The sequence below is a fragment of the Lemur catta genome, chromosome 1 (genome assembly GCF_020740605.2).
Source record: "Lemur catta isolate mLemCat1 chromosome 1, mLemCat1.pri, whole genome shotgun sequence".
Classification (NCBI taxonomy): domain Eukaryota; kingdom Metazoa; phylum Chordata; class Mammalia; order Primates; family Lemuridae; genus Lemur; species Lemur catta.
In genome coordinates, this window is record NC_059128.1 from 139,481,629 (window position 1) to 139,508,904 (window position 27,276).

A 27,276-nucleotide genomic window follows, 5' to 3' on the forward strand; every position below is an offset into this window, starting at 1 on the left:
CCTGGCACCCTCCAATTTGTCATTGGCACCCTCCAACCTGTCCAATCATAAAAGGACAGGCTGCAGATGATAAGAAAAAATCTGCAATAGTTCACTGACAGAGCAGTCGTGCAGAATGCACGGTGCTTTGGTCGTGGGAGACCCTGAGGGGAAGCCATTCTGTTTCTTGTGTCCTATTAAAACACCCCACTTAGCTAACTCAACCCTTGCTCAAAGTTTATGTGGTCTCCAGCTCTTTTAAAAGCTGGAGGAAAAAAACGGAAAGAGCAAAGAATAAGTTGTCTGTGGGCTTCATCAGTTCTAGATTCCAGGCTGTAAAGTAACATAGGGAGAAGACACGGGGTGTTTGGAGACACGTCCTACAGATATGCCAGTATCTGCTTACCAATGTGCTAGTATCTCCTCTTCCAGATCTCACTGGAAAATAAAGAGGTCAATGAAATTTCAAAAATCTTATTTGTGCTTCATTTGTTTGACTAATTAATTTATGTATTGGGGGGCCTGTAAATAATTTTTAACATTACAAATAACAAACCTAAGTTTAAAAGTATGAAACCAGTGGAAGAAAACCTTTTATGCCCTAAAACCTTATCTGTTTTGACAGTAAATTTGGAAAATGTGAAATTCTGGTTAGTGGAGATGTTCGGGATGGGTGAGAATCTTCCGTTTAATCTCGAAAGCTGTTTTTGCTTTTGTGCTCTGGGTTAACGGTGTCCTAACATTAATTCCTTGTTTTCCCGATGTCATCAAACCGAGCCTGCCAGGCCTAATGGGATGCGGGTTTCGATGACTCATGGCTATTGTTGTGATCATTATTATTTTATGCTGTAAAACCGTGGCGCTCTTTGGGGCTGTAAGATACTTCAGCTTACCCCTGATGGATGCTTTTGTGTTTTAATAAAATAAACTAATTATGTTAATAATCATGACCAGGCCAGGGCAGGGAGCATGAGAACAAAAGGACTCAGGAGGAGATGGTCTAGGGACCAAATCCAAAGAATTTCAAAGAGAGCTAAGATCTACTGTCTATTGAGAATGAATTGTAAATAGACATAGAGTCTTTTTCTGATTTATTAGATGTTGGAGGGAATAATTTAAAACTAAAATTTTATTTAAATATAAATTTTGGTGTATACCCATATGATAGGTACATACATATATATACACACGTATACTCCACTTTGAAAATAAATCAGAATTTCCATCATTTCCTAGTAAATTTCAAATAGTATCTTTGTCAACCTAGGTCTACTTGAGAACATTATTAATCACTGTTAAGATCTTCATAGCCTTATTTTTAAACATTGCTGTGAAAATGCAAGTATCTGAGTATCCGTGCTATGTTCCAATAAGTCCCTTGCAGCCACTTTTCCAAAGACGTTCAGCAAATGAACGCTTTAGTCCGCCAGACTAAAAAGGAAAATGCATCGTAGCTCTCCTATGTTTTGATGACTTTGGGCTCTATTTTTCTCTTCAGATTTCAAATGCATGGAAGCTCTGGGCATGGAATCTGGAGAGATTCATTCTGACCAAATCACGGCTTCTTCCCAGTATAGCACCAACTGGTCTGCAGAGCGCTCCCGCCTCAACTACCCCGAGAACGGGTGGACCCCTGGCGAGGACTCCTACAGGGAATGGATCCAGGTAAGCAGCCTCAGGCCTGGCGCATCTAGGGTTGGGGAAGGTTTGGGTCATCCAAAAAGAAGAATGAAAAAAAAAAAAAAAACACAGTACCGTTGGAAATGCCCTCCAATGAGAAGAAAGGATAGTGGGCATCAGGTGTGATCACTGCTGAATGATCAATCACAATGTGATCGGAGAAAAGCAGGCCCAGGGGACATCCCTGAAAAACCGTTTATCTTCTCAGATACTTAGATGCTACTCTTCACAGAATTTGGGTACAGATGCCTCAACTTTAATAACAACTAAGAGATCTGATGTTTCCCAGCTACCATGCATTTTCTTTTGATAGAGTTCCTACTTTGATAAAATTTTGATGTCCTTGATGTTAATTATGTTTATAGATGTGCATGAAATAGTTGTTTCCAAGTATAGGGTGTTCTGTTTGTTCAGAGAAAGGAAGGGAAGGCTGGGGTATATTTTTTCATATAGGTTGATAACATCACACACTCAAGACGGGGTTGCCCTGCAGGCGCTGGTCTCTGTTGACTGTGCATTCATGGGTATGTATGGAATGTGCATACTTGTGTCCTCATTAATGATGTTGCTTCTGCTGTCCTCACTTTGCTCTGACATTCCCTTCGCTGCTGTAACTAATATACGTACCCCCACAGGTCCCACCTCTACTGCCCCCGACCCTCTCACTGTCTCCATGTCCCAGCAATCTGATCTGCCCCTTTCTCATCCCAGCACCATTCCTTGTGCCCAGCCTTGACCTCTGGATATTCCCACGCAAGGCCTGGTGCTCATGCTCATGAGTGTTTGACCCACTGTTAAATGAAACATCCATATCTGGATCTGTGGGTTAAACAGTGAGCAAATTATACAAAAGGTTATTTGCTGAATGATCCAGGCTTCCTTTTCAGGAGAACAGGCAGAGCCTATCTTATGTTCATTGCTAGATATATAAAAATGACTAATTCCCAGAGAGAGTTTCTAAGCAAGAAAAAAAAAGAAAAAAACCACCAAGATGATTAATCCTCTACTTTCCACATCTACTGCATTTCAGTCTTTTGAGCACAAATACCAGATTTTGTTTTACTTTGGAAAGGTCAATATTAGTTTAACATACACTTAAAGTGAAATAGCCTATTACTGGAGACTGAACTCATGCTAACCTCTAAAATGATAACACAGACAAATGTGTAGAGGGTGAGAAAAGATGAGACTTTTACCTTGGGATTGCTGAATCTGGCTCTAGATTAAGTCAGAAATGAAATGAATTTGCCTGTGTCAAAATAGCTCTTGGTAACTTGCTTTTCCATATCCTCCAACCAACAAACAGTTCAGTGTGATTGACAGCCGTGTCTCTAGAGGAAAGCTGACGTTTTTGCAGGGCTAAGCACGTTTGCATGGCAATGTGGTCCTATTCTTGGTAATGGGGAGAGAGCTCAGTAATGTAGCGATGGTGGTCTTGCAGGGGTTCTGAAATTGCGACTGTAGCAATTCTCTGTGCAAGGCAATCCTCTGTCAGCAGAAACATGGAGACAGAATGGACCCTCTCAAAGCATTTGTCAACAGCACAGGGTTTTACATCATTCTCTGGAGTTAGGCACAATCTGAGATTGCCCCAGAAGGACAAAAAAAAAACAAAACTCAAATCATCCAACTCTTTCTGTCAGTGACAAAGCATGGTCAGGAGAAGTGAGGTAACCCAAACCCCCAAACAAGAAGGTTTACTTATAGCTCATGCCACACTCTCCATGTCTACACCAGCTGGGGTCTGCTCTACTCCTCCTCACACCAGGACTCAGACAGTGGGGGCCGCCGTCCTCTGAAATGTTGCCTGTCCCCAAGGCAGAGGGAGAAAGAGTGTGGCGAATCATGCTGGCTTCCGCCCACATCTCATTGCCAAAGCACATCGCACAGCCATGCTTAACTTCCAAGGGGCAGCAGACTTCTGCCGGAGGAAGGAGAGCTAGAAATATTCAGTAAACAGCAGGGATGACCACTGTGCCACTCGTAGGATACTCACCATTTATGGTGTGCTCGCTATGTGGTCCAACCTGTGCTAAAATCTTGACTAATTTGTTATTTAATCCTCGCTGCAGTCCTGGGAAGGAAATATAATGATCTGCGTTTTTAAAATGATGACGCTGGTGGGTACAGTGGCTCACGCCTGTAATTCTAGCACTTTTGGAGGCTGAGGCGGGAGGATCGCTTGAGGCCAGGAGTTGAAGACCAGCCTGAGCAAGAGCGAGACCCCGTCTCTACAAAAAAAGAAAAAAAGAAGAAAGAAAAATTAGCCCAGGGTGATGGCTTATGCCAGCTACTTGGGAGGCTGAGGCAGGAGGATCGCTTGAGCCCAAGAGGTTGAGGCTGCAGTGAGCTATGATGATGCCACTGAACTCTACCTGGGGGTGACAGAGCAAGACCCTGTCTCAAAAAAAAAATGAAAAAAGAAAAAAAATGGTGACACTGAAGTTCAGAGAAATTTGTAAATGCCCAAGGCCACTTAGTGATCGGGCTTGAAAACAAGGTCTGCCCCACTCCAGCACTGCTGCTTTATGCCATTGTATACAAGATCCTTCATCACCATTCATATACTTTCAAGTATTATTTTGTGAAACATCGGTCACCTCCCTGCAAACTTTTCCTCGTGCTGGGAAGGCTCCCTCAGAGATGGGTTGGGTGCTTACTGTTGCTACACCTAAAATGCAGGGACCTTGGTCCTTGATCCCCTCCAAAAGGTGAATGTCACAAAAGCTTAGCTTTCAGGTTCACCTTGAGGGAAAATTATCATTTTTTTTCCTTCAGCTCTCAGAGGGCTCATTTACATGCTTGTTGTGTCTGTCTACATGGTAGGAGCTGTTATCATCCACCAGTCGCCTAATTATGAATAATTTCATGTGTTTCCAGCTTTTATGAAACTCCTTGGAAGCAGTTGGCTTGTTGTTTCCATTGGATAGATGTTTTATAAATTAACCAACAAGTACAGCGTAATTTAGATGGAGGCCAAGAGGCGCTACCTCTAATCACAGGAACCTTTCTCACACATACATTTCTATTTATGTGCACATAAGTATGCAGATGACATTTGTTTTCTTTTTCAGCTTTTTCACATTTTGCATGAAATATGCCCCCACAAAGCAAGTTGCTGTAGCAACAACAAGGACAAATACTTGCATGTGTTAAATTAATAAGGCAATACTGGGAGCCGACTTTCCTTCAAGACAGGAACAGTCTTTGGTTCTCATTGTTTTCTCTAGGAAATTACTGAGTGACATAAAAAAAACAATGCATCATTAACCGTGGATATGAACGTCCACCTTGGTGCTTCCTGTGAGATCTGTCGTCTGCCAGAAAGCTTAAAAACAAGTCAAGGAGCCCTTTAGTGAGAAGGATTGTGAAGGGAAGTCCCAATTTGAAGGTTTGCACACAGCCATATCCTGCTCAAAAGGCCACTTCATATCCTGAGCAGCTAAAAAAACTCTTCATTGTCAATGGCAGAGTTAATCACACTACGAAATTTGCCCCTTTTTTTCCCTGGACTATTCCATGCTGTATTCTGTGTCCTAGAGCTGCTTCTCTTAGTATTAATTTAATCTTTTTTCTTCCTTTGGAGTAAAGACTCAGTGTATAAAGGATGCAATAAAAATTCTTACTTTTCAAGCACATCATGAGAGACCCAAGCCATTAAATCCGTTGAAATTGAGCTTCTTTTCCTATAAAATAAAGATAATGTAGCTTTCACGCCATTCAAGTTCTTGGATGCTATAATACGATCCTGTGATACTATGAATCTCGGAGAAATGCAGTCTGAATTTTTCCTTTTCATCTCTGCAAATTAAGTATCTAGCATACTGTTGTCTGTTCAGGAGACGTGTTCTTGTGGATCCCAAATGTAGCCCTTCACACATATAGCAGAATTTAATTCATTAACTATTTCAATGTTTTATTAATGATAGTGTTCACCACACTGTAAACAGATTTATCCTTCCAGCTTTAATTAAAGCTCTTGGGAGTGCTTTCCTGAAAACAACTGTGACTTTTCTGTGATTAAAATGCCAGGAGACCAAAAGAAAAAGAAAAAAAAAAAAAGGCAAGAGACACAATGCCTGGGTGGGATATGAACTTTGTGGATTGAAGAAATAAAAATGGCACCACGGTCTAACTGATGGTCATACCCTCCAGTGCAGTGACTTTAGAAATAGAATTACTTCACAAACTAACTGGGGCTGAAACTCTACTCTTCTCCAAATTGGAGGGCATTGTGTCTTGTGGAAAAAACTGTGGGACTGGATTATTTATGCCTTCGCTTATGCCAGAGGAGCGGAAAGCAGTTGGCTTGTGAACCACATCCTGTTTGGTTTGGTAAATCTGCCCTATTAGGGATTAATCACACAGAAGAAGGAAACCTCCAGGAAGACAGTCTGCGGCTGTAAGAATACATCAGCGAGCTCCTGAGGACAAAGCACCTTCTCTCTTCACTCCTGTCCTAGTACAGATGTTCATTCTGAGGTATGAGGAGAAGGAAGGTTCCGAAAGAGAGGAGTAGCTAGAGGTAACCTTCTGAGGAAGCTTGCTTCTGTGTTTTCCTTTTGCCTTATATGTTTTTCTCAAATAATATTAAAGTCTTCCCCATTTTCACCCTGAAGGAACTTTGAAAGCAAACACCAATAGCAAAAGCCCTTAGTGTGGTAGGGAGATGGGCTGAGCTGAGTCAAAACACACCTATAACACACACATTCACGTTTACCCCCTCATGACAACAGTGTCAAAGAAAATAAATGTCCCGCCAGGCATCATGGCTCATGCCTGTAATCCCAGCACTCTGGAAGGCCAAGATGGGAGGATCACTTGAGGGTGGAAGTTTGAAACCAGCCTGGGCAACATAGCAAGACCCCATCTCTATGAAAAAAAAATTTTAATTAGCTGGGTGTTGTGGTACTTGCCTGTAGTCCCAGCTACTTGGGAGGCTGAGGCAAGAGGATCACTTGAGCCCGGGAGTTCAAGGTTGGAGTGAGCTATGATCATACCACTGTACTCCAGCCTAGGCAACAGAGCAAGACTCGGTCTCAAAAAAAATAAAAAGGGAAATGCCCTCCTTTACAGGTTCAACATGTGAAACTGGTCAAATCCAAGTGGGCTTTAGGTAGCTTTATGGATTTTAAAGTTAATTGGGAGACAAGTTCTGAAAACAAAATCTTATGTTTCTATAACATACACGATCTATGTCCTTTCTGAAAGCACCTTTTCGTACACATCCTATTTTGGTCTCACAAGGTGAAGTAAGTAGACCAGAGATTTTTATCCCCATCTTCATTTGAGAAAACTGAGGCCCAGACAGGATCTGACTTTGGGAAAAGATAGAACTTGTGGGAAATCTCAGTCTTACACAATTCAAGTGGACTTCCTTCCTCGGACTTGGGAAGCAAGTCAGTAGGCACAGAGTGACAAGTCCAGGCAGGGGCCAGTTGGTGAATCACCACTTGTGGTTGGATCTGACACTGCGCCAGGGTGTAGCAGAGGTTTGCATCGACCTTTGGCCATTCTGATTGTGCGTGTTTCATCTCATGCTCTTGCAATTGAGGTGCTCTGGACAGGGACTCTCGTGCCAAGTATTCAGAGAGAGATGGCAAAGCATGGCAGGGTCATCAGGCCTGAGGGTCATAGAGGCGACTCTTCCCTCCAGTGAGGTCCCTGACCTCAGCCCTGGGGTCCTTCCTTCAATCCTTCAGGGTTTACTACCTACACGACATGCTCTCTCAACATCCCATCCAGAGCCGTGAGTTCTTGCTACCAGCAACTTCCCAAAGTGGCCCTGTCATGATTCAAAACTTGACTTGTCTGTTACAACTTGCTGAGAGTAGAGACAAAGATAATTTAAAGGCATAGACCTGACTTCAGGAACTAAGAAGGAACTGGCTGCACCCTCATTAAGCACCAGATGGAATGAAATAACTTATGAATCCTTGGAAATACTTCCTCTAACAAACGGTATTATTATACATTTTTATCATATTTTAGGTGGGAGAAGTGCGTGCTTGCTTATTTGATCAGAAAAATTTGTGGCTTGAAACTTGTTTTTAATCTTTAAAGTTAGAATCTCCCAAAAATTGAAAGTGGAAACCAAAGCAGTTAATCTTAAAGCTTTAGAATATCATTTCTTTTAACAAGTTTCATATATAATTTTCTTTCCTCCTAAACTTTCTGGGCAGATCTTTTCATTCTCTGAGGTTAACGTGTTGAGTGTGGAACAGGTATCTCCTATGAAATAGGTTTTGATTTTTCGTAAAATTGCCAGTTTCTAGCAGGTTTCTAATCTGTAATGCTGTATTCAAAATCGGTTCCATCTCCTCAATTGACGGATCCATAACATATATAAAGCCAGGCTGTCCTGATTGTGACTCTCCACTATTATAAACCAGACACTTTAGGGGATGTATTAACTCATTCCGATCATTAGCAATACAATAAAATGATACTTTATAAATCAGTAACTAGAGAACTGACAGAAACAGCTCACTGGGTTACCTGAATGTGGAATGCTACATGTAAAATATAGTGTTGGCAAATTTAGGGAAAATACAGCTGTTCGATGGAACGTGTATTCCCCAGGTGTGCTGAGTGTGTGTTTATGTTTATTGCAACTAATATTAACATGCTGTGTTAGCCAAAACATTCATCTAGAAAGGAGACAATTTGGTTTAAAAAATTCCCCAAGGTGAGCTTTTGGTGATCTTACCCCAATTTTGCATTGTTTCTCCTTCCTCCATAAAACAAATGCTTTACATCCCATCCTTCATGCGTCATAGGTCTGTTGCCCGTGATGAGGTTTCTACCCAGGAAGTCTATATTCTGAAATCTACTGTCTCCTGGGGAACTTTTCCTAATGCTGTCTCTGGGACTTTGGCTTTTCATGTTACAGGAAGTCACTTGAAGGAAATATAAAGGGATGGATTCAATTCTGAGGTTTTTTCTGTTGCTATTTTTTAAGGAGAGTGTGATTTGGGGGAGACAGATGTACACGTTGTTAGGGACAGGTGCAGGTTGACAGCGCTAACCACAGGAAAAGAGGAGGGAGCAAAAACGAGGAGGCCAATGGGTATTTAGAACCTAACCTGCAAGGGCAGGAATTTTGCAATTAGGGACTTTTTCTGGCCAGGAGCAAGTGCAGAAACTAGAAGCTCACGTCCAAAGGTGACCTTTTCCCCATTAACATACAGTAGCATAGTAAAAAAATCACACCCGCCAGAGCCATGACAGTTTACAAATGCCATGGCAACCCCTGGAAGTTACCCTATAAGGATAAAATTGGAGAGAGCCCTTAACTCTAAGAACTCTCCACCCTTTTCCCAGGAAAATAATGAATATTCCACCCATCATTTAGCATATCATAAGGTATAGACATAAAAGCAGAAGTGCAGTAAAACCCCAGGGTCTTCTCCACTCATGGAGACAGCCCCATTTCACCTCGAGAAACATACTTTCCCTTTCTGTTCTAGGCTGAAAAGCCTGCAGTAAAAGCTGCTTGTGTGAGTTGCTCCTGTCTATCCTCACTCTGTGGCACTGGCCCAGCTTGTGATTCTTCCAAGCCAGGAGCCAAAGAACTGGGCAACACCCCTCAAAAAAATCAACCTTATGCCAACGTGGGAGATCGTCATTGGGATATTTTTAAGCAATTGTTTTGTCTTGTAGAAAATATCAAGATGATATTTTGGTCAAGTTGACTATTTAATTCAGTTTAAGAAATCAGTTGAGTGGTTTTACTAAGTAGTATTTCATATCAACACATCCTCAAGAAAATACATGACATCTGAGGAAGCCTCTTAGATTTTTATGATGAAGTGTTACTGGAAAGACAATACTGAAAGAACCACAATTGTTTAGCTAGAATTACGATTAAAAATGAATGAGCTGTGTAGCATGAATGTTCCATTTTACTTACAGTTCTGCTTTTTTACTGTCAGAGGCCAGTGTCTATTTGAACCAACATTGATAGTTATATTCTAAAGATTTTTTTTTCTTTCTAGGATATCTCAACTTAAAGTCTAAGACTAAAAGGAATGCAAGCATCATTCTGTCTAAATCCCTTACTTTGCATAGGTTCAGAGGTTAAGTGATTTGCAAGACCACGTAGCAAGTAAAGGACAGAACCTAGACTAGAATCTTAGCATCCTGATTCCCACTCAATTGTAACAAGATGTGAACATGGATTTGGGTCCCTTTTAAGGGTGGTGAGCTGAAGACTAAGCAAGCATGTTTAAGTTTTAGTCTGTCCCTACTGGCTGGTGATTGGTAAATGATGTCTATTAAATTCAACCACCACTGCAGAAGCTTTAATTAAATAATTGGACTATGTCTTAGAGCAGGGTCTCTTGGTCTGGACAATACTGACATTTGCGATTGGACAGTCCTTTGTTATAGGGGCTGTCCTGTGCATTGTAGGATCTTAAGTTGCATCCTTGGCCCCTACCCATTAGAAACCAGTAGCACACATACACACACACACACACACACACACACACACACACACACACAAGTCATGACAACCAAAAATGTCTCTAGACTTTGAGGAAAACGACTAATTGAAAACCACTGGTGTAGAAGATGCTCAAATCCCAATCAAGTCATTTTTTAAATAATCAAACCAGTCAGCCCTTCTGAAAGAAAGAGTAACTTGTTGCTTGGCTGGGTTTTGTCACTTTTCTACCACTTGTAGATATTATTTGAACAGAACTGTAGTTCTTTTGTTTCCAAAAATACGGATGTGTTTGTTTACCTTATGCAGGAAAATAGCATCATAAACCTCCCTGCTTATTTATCTTAAGCTCCCTATTTTTAGCCTTTAAAAGTGAACTGTTTTTAGCTAAATAAATACAGATGTTATTTTAGAAGACTGCATAATTGGGGTCTCAGAAACGCATAGATTTGATGGGATTAAGAAAAGGAAACAGGATAAAAATTGCAAGTTATCATAGACAAGTTTTAGGCAAAATAAGACTGAAATTAATTCCTTTAGATAAGAATGTTGTATGTCACTGACCTCGGTCTACCTATTTTAGATTTTATGCAGTATGTAAATCAGAGGTTTGTTGTTTTCTTTTTTTTAAACTTCAAATGTGATCAAGAATAAGGAACTGTGGTTGAAGAGCCTATCTATTGCTTATTAACTTATCTTTTCGTGGTAAAAATAATATTGAGTTTCCATTTCTATAACCTAAACAACAACACATTAAGAGCTATCAGTTACCAGCCAGTTTCATATCTGTGGACCAATAAGAAGGCAAGGCTGATAGTTTCACATCTGTTTTGGGTGAAAGGCTGTTCCTGTCTGTTGTATTTAAAATTTAAAGAACTTCTGTTATTATACAATTGGGAATCCTCAGGGAAAATGTTAATGAAATCCATAACATGCACAGATTTTATGATAGCAGTTTTAAGAAATTCCGTTGGTGGGGTTTGTTGATTTCTGCCCCGGTGGTAATAATTGTACCTTTTACAGAGTGCATTAATGTTCACATTTAGGAGCCCCAGCTACGTTTATGCGGCATGTAATATAACACACCAACTCCTAAGCTTTAAATAACTTTCATATCGTAATTGGAAAGCCCCAGAGCAAAAAAAAAAAAAAAAAGTGTGTTCTTCAGAATTGGCAGCACCCAATTTCTAGCACATGCACAGCAATCTTCTCCAAAGGTGAGAGAGAGAGGTGGACCCTGGAAATTTCAAAGCCCTGGTATGGGTAGGGGCTCTGTGCCCTCGTATAGTTCTCGTTTAATGCACCATTTGAAAGCACCATATCAAAATGGCCATTTTGATCCACATCAGAATAACAATTTTGGATGCTGACCTGAAACCGAGACAGACAGGAGCACGTGCACACCCACACACACCCAAACTTACTTCCTTCCTCCGCCTCCCTCCTCTCCTTCCTCAGCCATCTAATTTCATTCACTTCTAGGTTCAAATAAACAGAAGAAAGTAGGTTAAATTTAAAAACGCTCTATAAATCCCAATAGTAATAAAATGCATTATGCTTTTATATTTCCAACGATTGAACAGCGTAAGCATTTGAGCCTAATTGCACGTGTTATGACTCAGGGTAATCACATATGCAGTTGTGCAAAGGACCTGGGAATTTTTTTTTTCCAGCTCTCTTTGCCTCAAGGGGTTAAAAATGCATTTATGGCGTTCTTCTACCTGCCTTCCTTCAGGAGAATGATGTCTTAATTCTACCAAAGTTTTATTTTTCTTACAATTCTAATGCTGTAAACATCTAACTACGTATTTTTTGATTTAACAATGAATAAATAAGCTCCTTTATTTATTTATGTTTAGCGAACCTGAGAAGGCTATAGATGGAATTCTTCAGAGGGATTGCGTGATTGGACCAGACAGCTTCTCGGGTCCTCTCAAGCATTTATAATTCTGTGATCCTATTAAAAATAAATTTATTCTATCAGCTAATGCCATGAGCTTTCCTAAGATGAAAATATAAATATATGGAACTTAGTTGGAATTTGTTTTAAACACTTACTGATAATCATGTGAGACAGCACATAGCACTTTTTTTAAAATTAAGGAGATTTTTTTTCCTTTAGATCCAATAATTGTTTAGGTGGTCTTCATCATGAAGCTTCTCTGAGGATTTCACATAGAGATTTCACTAGTGGGGCCTGTTTCCTTGGTTCTTTTGAGCTAGCTTGCAAGAAAGTGCAGCCCACTAGGGGAGATAAGATGAAGCCCAGACGGTTCATCTTTCATGTCTCTCCAATCTTTGAAGGAAATATCTGTAAGGCATGGGCTTACCCACCATTGCAGGCTGTTCACACCTTAAAGTCCTGCCAAAACCTGCTCTTTTTCCCTTCCTTAAGAAGATAAATATCACGTTCAATTCTGACCATTTTATAGGCCTTAATACTAACCCAGAAAAGGGAAGAGGAAAAAAACACAGCCCCAGGAATCTAGCGGTATGAAGAAATGCATTACAATTGTCTCATGTCTTACGCTTCTAGCCTTCTGTTTACTGAGGGCTAACGCTGAGGCAGGGAGCTCCCAGGTAGGCACACAAGTTGATGGCTACAGGTGTAAGAAATGTGACGGAGACTTAAGTTTGAGAATCTGGAAATGAAATGTCAAATTTCTAGTGAGAAATACTCATGATAATAGAAAGAACTTAGAAAATCATATGAAATGTGAAATACTGAAGGATTTTTTTTTAAGTTCTCAATCTTAAAAAATGAAAGTATAACATGCAGAATTTGACTGGCCTAATTATTTAAATACTGCCTAAAAAAATCTAGGCTACTCATTGCAAGCCTCAATCAGCAATCTTTTATAGCACATACATTATACTATTTCTTCAGTTGTATGTTTCCAAATATTATATGCATTTGTAAGGATGTTGTTATATATTTGGAAAGTTCCAATACCAAGATGGCAAGAATTCATTTAACGATTGTTTACCATGTAAAGGAAAATCAGACAATGCTATTTATTGTTCGTTTAACGTGAAATTTCCTCTAAAATCAACCACTATTAAATAGATGAATTTCATTTATTGAGATAAACACAGAAAGCATCTTACATGACCTCCATCTGGACATTCCTAGTCTCTTCTGGGGTATAGGATAACAAGAAAAAGGAGTAAGGAAGAGGTGATTTTGGGTTCAACCAGTATTTGCGGAAATTCAGGTCCGATTATCAACTTCTGTAATACAATAATCCAGTTCCCTTAGTGGAAGAACATTGCTGTTTTCCAGAAGGGTTTCATATGAACATCTGTTTGTCTACTTATCTTTCTTTAAAGTGTCTCGATTTAGAATATTTATGTTTCTCATATAAAATTAATCTCCATTTAAATCTTTTTATCAAAAATAATTCCAACAGATTAAGAACCAGTTGTTCCATTTCTTCTTAAATACTGGCAGTTTATTGAAATCCTGCAAAGTGTTGTCTTTTAATCCTTAACTTTGCATCTAAAAGTATGATGGCAATGTGACAAGATTCTTACTGCTCTTTAAAACCTGGAAGGTTGCATGAAAAGAATGTCTTTTCTTAGCCTTTCCAAATATGGGCCTTATCTCTGTTTTTTCTGTCAAGAACTACCACCTTGTACCCCCCCACTACACACACACGTGTACTCACACCACCGCCACCACACATACAGCAGCATGGCCATGTTCACCAAGGAAGTTTTGCCTCTTGTCACCTCCAAGTATGTGGTTGAAATAAATGTATCCAACCGTGTGTCAAGAATGGTTCCAGTGGATAAATGCAGGTCACAGATTCCATTATGTTAAGGACTTCGGGTAGTGCAAGGAAAGGAATAACAGCATGTTTTTAGAGTAACATCTGTGCTTGTGCTCCTATGGTTTGAAAGTCGTACAGTCGTACAGATTTTTTCCATTGTGTGACCCAGGCTGAAGTGCATGAAATTAATATAGATAGATTTTTTTTCCCAGAACATGGAAAGAATTTGCAGCTCTGTCCACTGACTGCATTTGGATGGCGAAGGGAACAGATGTCTTCAAAGCGCAGAACAGCGCTCTTTCTAGGAGGAGCCCAGAAATCACAGATCACTGGATAACATTTCTCTCTTACTCAGCTCCACCAGTAGTAAATTCTAATTACAAATGATTTTCTTAGGGAGTCATGCTTTGAAAATCCACTTTTTCAAGGCTTTCCCCATCCCCTTTGTAAGTGATCTTTGAAATCAATGTGTACACTTCCTGGCTGAATGGTAAGCTTCCAACAGGGAAATTGCAGTTGACCAAATATCAAATCGAGAAGTTCATTTCATCTGTTCTCAGGAATGATTGGCATCCCTTCAGAGACTAACTGTTTACACACAATTTCTGACAACCAGCTGTACCTAGGTGGCCTGTTCTTTCTCTTTCTCTTCGTTCCTGTCTCCAGGGTAGCATTCGTTATAACCTTAGGCGGGTGGCCGACTTTAATCTTGGTAATCCCATCAGCTCCTGGCTGGATTTTTCAATGCCAAGTAGAGGAGTTTTCTCGGACACCTGCACTTCCAAATTCTCCATCAGCACATGAAACTCTCATTACTGGGAGAGGCCCACCCAGATCACTGGAAAATACACAGAAAATGGGTGTAAAAAGATGCTGTCAAAGTTTATAGGCCAAGTGACTGATTTAGACCATCACCCTTATCTGCAAGTCTTTAGTTTCCAGAAATTCATCCTTGTGTTTGTTTTTGAAACCAAGCGCGTAGAGGAAGGGAGAAAAATTAAAGGCATGACTTACTGCAAAACTAACAATCAACAAGTCCCTTGTTTGTGCTGGAATAGACAGACATTGTTTGAGTACAAGTATGTGTTTATCTTGAGTCGTTTAGGGATCACCCCAAGAGAGCAGATAAACCTTTATGGGTGGTGTAGAACAACAGCTTTTGAAACAAAAATATACATTACCAGTACATGCAATTTAACATTTTCTTGGTCTTCTAGGTTTGAAAATTTCTTTAAACTGCTGAGAGACTGGAGATGTATGTGTGTCCATAACTGCACCTTGGAAAGGTGTAATATGACCTTGTCGCATTGCAGAGCCACCTCTAGAACCTCTTCTATGAGGCTGCTTCTCAGAGACCATGTGAGACAAAGAAGCACAAAGATTGCAAAAGGCCTGAAATCTGCATTCATTTCTTAGCCACACAAAGCTTTAATTCTGACACCTTATAAAGATTACATGTTAGTTAGGTAAAACCATGGCAACCTATAGTGATGCTGTGAAATTTTGCTGTTGTTACATTTGCAAAAATACAGGAAGGGAGGAGTCTAAGATACCAGATAATGTAAACATCTAATACATAAATATCCTATGGACGTCATGCTTGCAAATAACTTAGCTCTAAAATAAGAAAGTTGAAAAGTTTGAGTGAGGTATTGAGACTGTGATAGACATAAGTAAAAACATTATTTAATCCATGCTGCCCTTTGGGGTAACTTCCAGGAGGAGAGACACTTAACAAAGTTAACGAGAGGTCATTTGAGAAATAAACAAAAAGGAACACAGGAAACCTTCATACAGCATGGACCTGGCCAATGGGACTCATCGTTTAGCAGACTCCAATTTTAAGTAGTCGGCTTTTCAAAGGATTGGAAATTTTATTAATAGTTATAATATTTGCAGTTGTAAATACTGAGATAAGAATAATCACATTCCTAGCTTGAGTACGAGTTAGTTGCTCAAACACTTGAACGTTGACTTTAATGACAAGCAGTTGGCCGTTGTTTGGAAGAAAGGAGTTTCCGATGTGGCTGGCAGTGCCAGACTTACACAGCCTGAATTTAAATCCAACAAACATTTATTGAGCATCTGCTAAGGATTAGGCACTGGATGCAGGGATAGGTGAATTTAAAATGAAGAGGACTCTGTCCCTCCTTGAAAGGAATTATAATCTAGGTACTACAAGCAAAACTATGCCCGTGTGCCTACAAACGTAGACACACAGGCACACACCCCAAGTACCTAAATAACTAAGGGAAAAAATATTAGGTCATATTTATATATACACACATAATATATATAATATAAATATATATACAATATATATTATATATAATATTTATATATATATATTTTAAAGACAGGGTCTTGCTCTGTCACTGAGACTAAAATGCAGTGACATCAGTGATCAGTGGCATCATCATAGCTCACAGCAACCTCAAACTCCGGAGCTCAAGCGATCCTCCTGTCTCAGCCTCCCGAGTAGCTGAGGCTATAGGCACACATCACCACGTCCAGCTGATTTTTAAAATTTTATGTAGAGATGGGTCGCCCAGGCTGGTCTTGAAATCAAACTCCTGGCCTCAAATGATCCTCCCACCGTGGCCTCCCAAAGCACTGGGATTGCAGGCATGAGCCACTGCACCTGGCCAAAGGTAATATGTTTATGGCTACTGCGTGTGCATACATGTCATTGAGATCCTCACACTAACCATGAGGAGTGACTAAAGGGCTAAGCATTAATATTTCTGTTGTAGAGAGTTGGAAACTAAGGCTCGAATTGGCTAATCTACATGCTGAACATTATCCAGGTCACTCTTGAATGTCAAAGCTCCAGACCTGTAGCACCCCAATTTTCTCTCCGTAGTACCAGAATTCATTGAGTAGTCTTAAGGCAGTCTGCTCCTTCCGTGTTGAGATTTATTGTTTACTTGACTTTTTGCCTCCCTGGCTAGCGAGAGGGCAGGAATCTGGTGACCTTCACTCCCTTTCACCCGAGCACCTAGCACTTTCTTGTGTCATGAATGAACAATCTCCAGCCACCAGCTCCCTTCCGCGATGTGACGGCTTTTCAAAACGCAAATACCCATCGTTCCAAGATCATGTTCTGAACTCATGGGCTTCCCCTTACATGTTGGCGGAAAGGAGGGTGCAATTTCTATAGCAGTGTGCATCCCTGAAGAAGGTATTGTGTGCTTTTTATGCTATTTCATCAAAATGTTTTGCTATTTTTCAGAGAAATGCCATTGATTTTTTTAATTTCAAAATATTGAGGGGGTACAGATGTTTTATTTTAAATGTGGACAGAAGCACAGGGAGTCCTGCAGTGTGTGGTTAGGCTCCAGAGAGAAGTCCCTCTGACTCATGTGCACTGAGGTTTCACCTCATTCCCAGGAATGCTTGGATTCCCAGAGGCAGAGAGAGCACACATTTTCTCAGAGTTACCTCAGCAGTGTGGGGCATGACCGCAGGCTTCCAGTTTACTTACAGAGAAGATTTCATTGTCTCTGGCACCAGCCAAGCACGTCATGGCGTAGCCGCCTAGACAACATGAAGGCCCCCCCAGCGGAGGGTGTTGGGGGTGGGGAAGGGAGGGCACTTATCTTTGCTCTCGAAAGGAATTTTGCTACAAGATATTAGATAGAAGGAAAATATTCATCATATCAAATATTTTCAACTATAGGCAATTGGGTGGGATTTTTTTTTTTTTTCTTCCCCTGTTTCTTCTGCCTGAGCTCATCAATCATGGCCACTTCCCCTGCCAAAGTCTGAATCCACCCTATGGGGTCCAGCTTGAATGGTTCTAATAATTCTTCTCCATAAAGCCCTTTCTGTCCCCTTGCCTGAGTAATTTTTCCTTCTTCTGAATCCCATAATGCCTCATCTAGAGCCAGGGTGGCATGTTTTACTTATAGTCTTGTAACAACATTGTGTACATCCAAACCTATGTGCTTCCGGACCCTGGCATGCCTCAAAAGGTTTTTATCTGGACACGTGGTGTGCTCCAGTTTATTTTAATTGCACGTGTTTGGTTTGAGCACCTACGATCATAAAGCACCATGACTGGGCTTCAGGACACGGCTGCGTGAGTGTGCACCACGGCTATGTAGTTTGCTAGCTGTTAGACTCTGAGCAAGGGACATAATTGCGCTGTGATGTCTCAGCTTCCTCATCTACAAAACCTGCCTTGTGCGATGGTGGCGCGTGTTGCAAGAGATGCTGTGTGGACATTTAGCCCTTAGTATAATGGCTGGCACGTAGTGGTTGCCCAAAAGATGTTTTAAATAGTAATAGTAACAGCAATAATCATCCTCATCAATACTTTCTGTAATACAGTCCTCCAGAAATCATGTGCAGAGATAATAAAATTCTGCTACAAAATTTCAAAGTGACTGTAATCCAGGCCAGAATGTATCCATTCTTCCATTACTGTACCCTGCTAGACAAAGGGCAGGAGCCAGAGACCTGTATACACAATATGCTTGATCCTACAGGAAATCTGGAGCTATGTTCTTGGCAGTCAATGGGATCGGTGGCCCATAACCCCTAAGCCTGCTTGTGCCTGCCTGCCCTATGCAATTCCTGCCTTCTAGGTCTTCTACTGGGAGAACACTTCCTGGTTTTCATGGGTATTACACATAAGCACTCAGACAGAAGCAAGAAGGACAGCAGGAGAGCCCTATACCAGCCCACGACCTCCATGTGGGAGGTGCCCACTAACTCTTTATTGAGTAAACCCATCTAGCAAGAGCACATGCTGTGACTCTCCTACAAGGCTTTTGTCTGGGAGATTTGCACCACGTTTATACATATTTGAGGCTGGTTACCATTGTTTTAAAACTGTAGCACACTTATTTTTCTCTGTTAAGAAATTCCAGTTAGGCAATTTTTGTTAGCAAGTTTTTAAGTTAAAATCTTAGCCAAGCTCCTAGGGATAACATTTGTTCTATTCTGAGAACTTGTCGTCTTTCCAGATCAAAGGATTAGGCTCAGGTTTTAAATGAAATGCAACTGAAAAATAAGCATTCAAAAAATGTTAATTAAAATTATTAAATCCCTGAATCTTTTAGAGTATCTTAGTGGGATGAAGGGGGCCATTTAAATGTCATCTTCTTGACCAAGCTATTAAGGCTTTCCAGGGGACTCATCTACTAGCTAACATGGTATTGAAGCAAAAGACTTCATTTCACAGGAGAAAAGATTTCACAGGTCTGTGTATGTCTTGAACATGTAAAACAATCTTTTCTAAAGCATAGGGGTTTAATCAGCCTTTCTCTTTAACTCTGCATCGGAGTATCAAATTGCCTTAGATGTTGCTTATTTGTATCCCAAAGTGTATCAAAGCCCCAATACTATTTCATTTTCTCCTCTTTTGTTGTCAAAACATAAAGGAATTTAAATGTGATATTTGTCTGGTTTTTCTGAGTACAGTTATATCTGCTCTAGAAAATATGGAAGTAAAAAATAAAACCTTTAGGTTTTGCATAGAATGTGGTGAAGACTTGTCTTCCCATATTTATCTTAAATGTGTTTCGTAAAATTAGCCAAGCACTTTTGGGTGGGTTGTCCTAGTTGCATGCATTGCTCTCAAACAAAGGTCTTTCAGAGCCTGATGGTGTGTCCACCACACTGAAGAATTGTAGCCCGGTGGTGGCGTCTCCACCTGCAAACAGCCTTTTTCGCCCGCATATTTGATCTTTATGGTTTCCATATTGGAGTGATTTGGGGAGCCGAATTCTGGGAGAGTCTCTAGTTGAAATGCTGAAGTATTAACCTGCCTCATGGAGTCCCTTTTGTTTCTTTTGGCCGATGCTACTCGCCAATTTTAACAACTACAGCAGATTTTACTATTCAAACAGAACCAGATGGGCCTCCAGTTCAAAGAACATGTCAGAATTAAATATTTCTTTTTTAATTAGTTGCTCCTGATTTATGCAACACACACACAAAAAAAATTAACAGGAGAGTGGGAGAATGTGCCGCGAATCCAGACGCATTGGAGCCCACGCAAGCATTATCCCCTTTTATCTGCCAAAAAAAGACAAAGGGTCAGCCCTTATGTGGGGACTTCATTTTTCTTGCCCCATTTCTTGTTGTTCTTTTGCTGTAACTGCAGTGGCCGTCAAGGGAGCACTGCCCTTCCACCACCTCTGTGCTGATACGGCCTCAGCTAATGTTATTCTAACAGGCTGGCTCAAGTCTTCTGGTAGGAAAATTTATCTGTTCACTCACTTGGGATTGTTTTACTATCAGCAAAGGTATTTTTTGCAACCAATAGTTTGTTTCCACCCAGGAAAATGTTCTCCTTTAATTTAACTATGGAGAATGAAAAAAAGGATTAATTCAGGCAATCAAGACAGAAAAAAAAAATTGGTGAGATTCTTCCTGCCTTGCACTTTTCTTGTACTTGGGTATGTTTTGTTCTTTGCCAGAATTTTCAAATGTTCTTTTTATTATCTTTTGCTAAAAATGATCCATAACCACCATCTTGGTTTTCAACAGCAAAACTAAATCGTTTGCAAAGGTTTTCTTTGCAGCAGCCAGTGTCAATTTTAAACTGATCGTCAACATAAGCATAAATGGTTTCCTGTTCCCTATAATTATACAAAATGTTTAATCTCCACGAAGAATAGCTATTGGATTTAATTAGTATTTACTAAGAAATTCTAAATTACCTTTCTAATAATTAAGGTTTTAAAGTACAAATTGAGGAACAGCATGGATGTAGGGGCTCATACAAGGCCCCCCCTTCTGACCTGGGTATAGGTCCTGGCCCAAACACTGGTAAGTCGTGTGACTCTGGGCAAAGTTCAGATGTCACTTTGTTCCTTGGTTTCTTTGTCCATGAAACCTTCTTTGCACGATTGTTGTGAGAATTAAAAGAGATAATGTGTATAAATGTAGCCCTTAATAAAATGCCTAACACATAGAGGTTGCCTCATGAATGTTCTATTAATAGTAGTAATTTTAACCGTCTGCATTTTTCTATGTAAAACAGTGATAGCAACAAAATATGTAAAGAGATAGGGAATTACGTTGCTAACTATAACATGGTTGTATTACAATTAGTAGCTGTAAGAAGTCCAGGATCCTAAGTTAAGGATCACAATGGTGAGGTGCTGTGCGTGAAGCCCACTAGAATAGCCCTGATGTTCATCACATGCTTAGGCTCTGTCAGAAACCATGTGTTTTATCTAAGGAAATGACACAATTGCTTAAAAATATTTTCTTTAGCTTGTAGTGTCAAGTGATGAATTAAACAGCTCTTTGAGTCATCAGGGATGCTCTAAAGAAAATCCAACAGACTCCCCCCCACCCTTCAAAAATATTTTCCTGTTTTTAATCAGACCTCAGTTCTTTGTCTTTTATTTTTTCAGGCTCTGGTATTGACCTGCCTTGGGAGTGTTAAAAGCTGGTAAACGCTCCCTTGCCAATGCTAGCTCAATGGGCAGTATTTTATTGAGCAAGACAGATTTTCATTTTAGAAATGAGGCTTTCCACATTATGACATTACCAATAGCTGGTTATGTATTATTCTAGGAAGCAATGATATCCATTTCATGGCTCAAAGGCTGCATGCTGGTGTTTAATCAGCAGTTTGCAAAGATTTGCTACAGGATTCACTACACAATGCTAAAACGGGCCGCTTTGTCCTCAGATGATTCCCAGTAAAATGTGTGCATCTCCTTCTCTTTGTCTGGGAAATGTGTTTCCTGTCATTATGAAGACAATGCCATGGCCACACAGTACATGTGCATTGTTCCTGTAGGCAAAGAACAAGTTGACCATAAACCGTGGCCATAAACCAGTTCCATGGGGGGGCCCTCACCACACAGGGACAGCTACAACACTGCCCCCCAGCCCCCAAAATGGACAAGGATAATTGTTTTCTTCTACTAGTGTGCTTCTCCCCACCCGGCATGAAAGGCTTGGAATTTCCTCTTCTGAATCTGCCAACAATGTCTTCTCTGTGTGTGGAGAACAGTGAAAGTAAGATGTGGGCAGGCATTCTACCACCAGTGTTAAAATTTTATATTTATATTGGAAACAGGGTATCACATTGGGTCACTTCTGCCAATGGTGCTATGTGAGCTAACTTAGAAAGCTTCTCCTAGAACACAAAAGGAGTTTGATAAGCTATGGAATAGTCTATATACTGCCAGATAAGTACCAGATGTTTATGTTTGTCGCACACACAGAGGGAAACACATTGGACGATCTCAGCAAATGCATTTGATGTTCAGTTCCACACGTACCCAGTCCCGTCGTCACAGCCCCTTCACTGTCACCCTTAATGTTAAGCAGAAGTGCATCGAACTCCCATGTGGAATCACATCCGTCTTCTAATTAAAAATGAACCAGTTGGGAAATAATGATATTCTTTCAAAATAAGAAAACGGTGATTAGAGTAAAGCTAATTGGGGGTGGGGAAAGCAGGTTACTTAATTAGAGTGCATCTGAATTTTTATGGAAAAAAAGGAGGTATTGTTTAGGACGATGAACCCCCAAAGCGTAAAGGGGTGGCATCACGTAGAACCGGGGTTGCGTCTTTGTCTTTCCAGCGGCTTGTCTTGTCTTGTCTGTTAGAATGCGAGGTTGGGGAGAGCTTATCCTGATTCAAAAAGTTAAGCCACCAAGACCATGGCCAGCCATTGACTAGGAATGGTTTTTATGACTGATGGTTTTGACTTCAAGACAACCAGAGCACACACTCTTTGGAGAGCAATCCATTTTTTGACAAGTTGTGTCTATAGTGGTGAGGAGGAACATGATAAGCTGTTGAATACCCATAATGCCACTCATTCATTTCCTCTTGCTTCTGCAATTCCTGCTCCTCCATCTCCCTGGAACTTTCTTTCCCTCTGTGTCCATGCACAAGCTCCTGCTGTGTATCCTTCAATATGCATCTTAATGTCTCCAATCCTCTGTACCTCCAGTTCCCTGGTAAACTGTTTTCTTCTTCTTCTGTGCTGCATCATACTTTATTTATACTGCTCTGTTTCCGTCTCCAACACCCTCACTGCTATATCTATCACAACCACTTAATACAGAACTTAGCAAATAAGCAGTATTAAGTGTCCACTGAATGAATGTCAGTCTAGTTGAGCACAATCCAATACCTAAATATTCAAAGGTAGCAGACTGACTAAATAGATTACACTACAACCAAACAATGGAATACCATGAAGCCATTAAAAATGGTAATTTAGAAAAATATTATTGGCATAGAAACATAGCCATAAAACTAAATGGAAATGTAGGTTGTCAAGCATAGAGGTGATATGACTTCGTTTTGATAACAAAGCATGCACACAAATATTTGCCTCTATTTTGCATAAGAAAAAAAAAACTCTGGGAGGTTAGTATTGGTGGTTATTTCTTAATGGTGGTCTTACGGAGATTTAATTTTCTTCTGTAATATTTACTATATTGTATGAGTTTTCAGGAGCACATTTTACTTTCCTACTATAGTAGATATTTTCCAAAAGAAATCACAAAAGTCTAAAAAGAGGTAGAGGAAAAACACGGCATGAGGGATTCAGTGATGGAGACATGAGCTATGCACTAACCATACTGGGGTAGAAGTGACTTACTTGGCCTACTAGGCCAAAAAGAGGAAAAAGTCATTTCTTGTCAAAAAAAAAAGAGAAAAAGGTTATTTTAAGGCCAAAGAACTTTACATGTCAAGACATGCAGATAGAAAATGCTTGTCTTCTCTTAGGAGCAACAAGTATTTAATGTGGCTGGATGGTACAGTTGGAGGGGTATAGATGCAGCAGGAAAGACTAAAAAGGTCGATCGTGGCCAATGTCATGATTAGAAGAGACAGCTACACTGGTGAGAAAGTAAGGGAAGAAGAAAACCTTTTCTCTACCCTAGGTTTTGTCACTGGGGCCTGCAAATTAAACTGACAAAAGACAAATGAACAGGAGAAAAGACATATAAATTTTATTAATATTTTTAATTTTATGTGCCCAGGGGCTTCACAGAAAAGACATAAAAACCCAAAGAAGCAGTTAGACTCAGGCGCTTATATACCATTTTAACAAAGGGTGATAAGTTGTGGAGAAGTGACTTGACAAAAGAAAGAGGGTTTGAGTTTCTAGGCCCAATAAATTGTGGGAAAGTATTGCCAGTGAGGGTTCTATGGTGCCGAGGAAGCTGTATGTTGTTAGAGTTGTGGGTACCATCTTGTTTTCATTGCAATGGTTCAGGTCCCACCTCTAATTATTTTGTGATGTTATCACCCATCCTTCCTAAACCTAGTGGCAATAATATTAGGAAGAAAAATGAAATGAAATTTCAAGTCTCCCCATGTGGCAAATAAGAGAATCTGCAGAGAAGCACAGAAGGAAATTTAATGCAATCACAAGAGGAGGTTTCCAATGCATTTCATTGCTGTTGAGAAAAGAAAATATCTTTTCTATTTTACGAGTGATTCACGTGTATGCTTCTGGGGCCTTCCACATCTTCCTGTGTTAGATCCTAGTTCATTCCGGTCAATTGTTTCTTTCCTCTAACATCAGCTGTTCCTAATGCCTAGAATAATTCCATCTGATCACCAGTTAACTTCTTTCCTACCTAGTAACTAACTCTTGCCCCCCAAAAAGCAAAATTTTAAAAATCAGAAAAGGATAGCCAGGGAATAAAGGAGTAGAGTTATTTCCAATCAGCCCCAAGCTGAATATACACACTTGGGAATTTAATCATTTCCAAACTGAAGAGCCATCTGTAAGTCTGACAGGAAGAGTTTATTTAAAGAGCTCTGCTTCACGCTCCCTTGGACTTCAAGATTTTAAGGACCCTTCAGCTTGAAAGTGGATGTAGCATTGGGCATGACTTAATGGATGGTCAGTAAAGCACTAAGTGTTCTGAGAGCATTTGGAAACAGTTGAAATTGTTCTTCAGTCCAACCGTGTCTAGAGTCCCCATTAACTTTCAGATTTCAGCATTATGAAATCGGAGAGTTTTTGCAACAACTTAAAATCGCCTTAAATCGCACTCTGGAATATAGTGACTTGTAGGGTTGCCAGACAACATAGAGAACACCCAGTTAAATTTGAATTTTAAGTAAGCAATGAATCAGTTCTGAAATTCAAATTTAACCGATGCCTTGTATTTTTATTTACTAAATCTGACAACCATAGATTTCCTCCCCTTTTTGAAACTTGTACACGAGAGCAATGGGAAGTTGAAAACATTCATACAAAGTACCATGCTTCACTTTTGAAAAAAAATGCAAATTCCAGTTAAGTACAGGCAGTTGATAAAAATGTCAGTTACATATTTATTTGTTAAATCAAAATGTAAAACATCTATCATTATTATTCTAAAATATTAATTTCTATTAAAGTCTTGTTCCCTTTTCTCTTAAATCTGGTGAAAGCCTACAGAACATAGAGTTTATGTCTTTAAAACCAGGGAAATGAAATGAAGATTATTATGCATTGAATGATACCCCCATCCTTTCCAGAAACTACTATTGTTGAGTTGTATAACTTAAAGTTGGCTTCTATGTGCTGTTTTTCCTGGTTAAAACTCTTGGTTCGGTTTTGAAATGAATCAGCAACATGTTGTTTTAACTACTCCAAGGGCCTTCAGGAAAAAAGCAATTTATGAAAGACAATATGCCTTCATGAGACAGGCTGTGCTTAAAATGGAAATTCTTTAAGTGGTCATAGCCTATAGGCACTGGAGGATTAATTGAAATACTGTTTTCTGAAAATTGAGTTGTCACATAGCAACTGGAAAGCAGGATTCAGAAGTTGGGGGAGGGGTTGGGATTTTTTTTGTTTTGTTTTGTTTTACTTTGCTTTCTTTTGCTTTTTTTGCTGTTTTCAGAGAAAATGGCATTCTGCTGCCTCTTAACAATAAATGTACTGTTGCAATATCTTGTCAGTGGTAATCAGTTGTAATATGTAATTACTTTTTTTTATGTCCTTTAAAGCATGTCTACCATATATTTGTGTTTCATTTCTTGGACATTTTTGTATAATCTTGGTCATGCAATACATAGAGGGAAACAATTTCATAGGAATAATCAAAAGTATTAATAAAAGGAAACTGAAAATATTTCTAATATATAGAAACTAGTAATGAGTTCTAAGATTATGCCTAGTTACTTGTGATGGTAATAAAGAAAGTTAAAAGAATCACTTTGGAAGGCCAAGGTGGGAAGATTGCTTGAGGCCAGGAGTTCGAGACCAGCCTAGGCAACATAGCAAGATCCCATCTCTATAAAAAAAAAATTTAAAAATTATCCAGGCATGGTGGCATGCACCTGTAGTCCCAGCTGCTCCAGAGGCTGAGGTGGGAGGATCACTTGAGGCCAGGAGTTCGAGGCTGCAGTGAGCTGCTATGCCACTGCACTCCAGCCTGGGTGACAGAGCAAGACTCTGTCTCTACAGAAAAAAAATTAATTTAATAAAAATTTTTAAAAAACTATTTTCCTTTACTGGAAACATCTGTAAAGCAGATGAAAGAAGAACATCATAGGAAGTCAGAGCTGAAAAGGGCCTTCCAAGTTATTAGTTCTGCTCCTTGATTTTATACATAAGGACGGGGAAGCCTAAAGATGGTGGCAAAGCCAGGACTAGGACCCTGAGTGCCTAATGCTCAGGTCTGCTCATTCCCACACACATCACAGGGCTCTGGGATGAAATCATGGACCTCCAAGGTTTGGGTCACCCTCTGGTCACCGCTACTCTGCTGCCCTCATATGCCCCAGCTGCAGGGGTGTGAGATAGGCTGCTGGGAGAAGGCGAGGCGGTCGTGTTGAGGGGCTTCTGCATTGGAAACTTAACGGGGAAAGCCTTGCAAGCCCTAGCAATTGTTGCCGGAGACATCAGTCCTTCCCAGACCATGCCTTGGAGTCCACCTGCCTCTCAAGCTGAGCTGTAAGGAGAAAGGCCGTGGGAAGATGTGGGGAAGGAAAAAATTTACAGATGCAACTGTACTCTTGCTTTCTACTCCATTCCAGATTATAAGTCTATGGCCCAGTCCCAAAACCACAACACTCCTAGCACTTTCAAGTCAGTATTGTTTCATTGGCCGGGCACCTATAATCTCAGCACTTTGAGAGGCTGAGGCAGGAAGATCGCTTGAGGCCAGGAGTTCAAGTCCAGCCTGGGCAACATAGCGAGATCCCATGTCTCAAAAAAAAAAAAAAGTATTGTTTCAGTCTGCAATGTATTTGGAAGGAGGTAGGATGCTGAAGAGTGGTTGGAAAATAGGGTCATGTTAGATATGAATTTAGTCCAGACCTCTCCAGTATCCCATGTGTGAGTTTATCTTGTTTGTCATAATTTTCTCTTTGTAAAATGACATATATTTAATGTGCTGTTTGGACGGTATGTTTAATCTCTTAGAATATATAATGACATGATTTTGAACCCATTTTTC

General features: G+C 40.1%; 1 protein-coding gene across 6 annotated transcripts in view; it reads left to right on the forward strand.

Annotated features, from left to right (window-relative positions):
* Nucleotides 1–27,276, forward strand: part of NRP1 (neuropilin 1) — a 133,014-nt gene that overhangs the window by 65,359 nt on the left and 40,379 nt on the right. For all 6 annotated transcript variants that reach the window (XM_045535860.1, XM_045535881.1, XM_045535850.1 and 3 more), the window contains exon 6: nt 1,478–1,644. In XM_045535860.1, the coding sequence (XP_045391816.1) occupies nt 1,478–1,644 (167 nt within the window). The remainder of the gene's footprint in view (nt 1–1,477; nt 1,645–27,276) is intronic.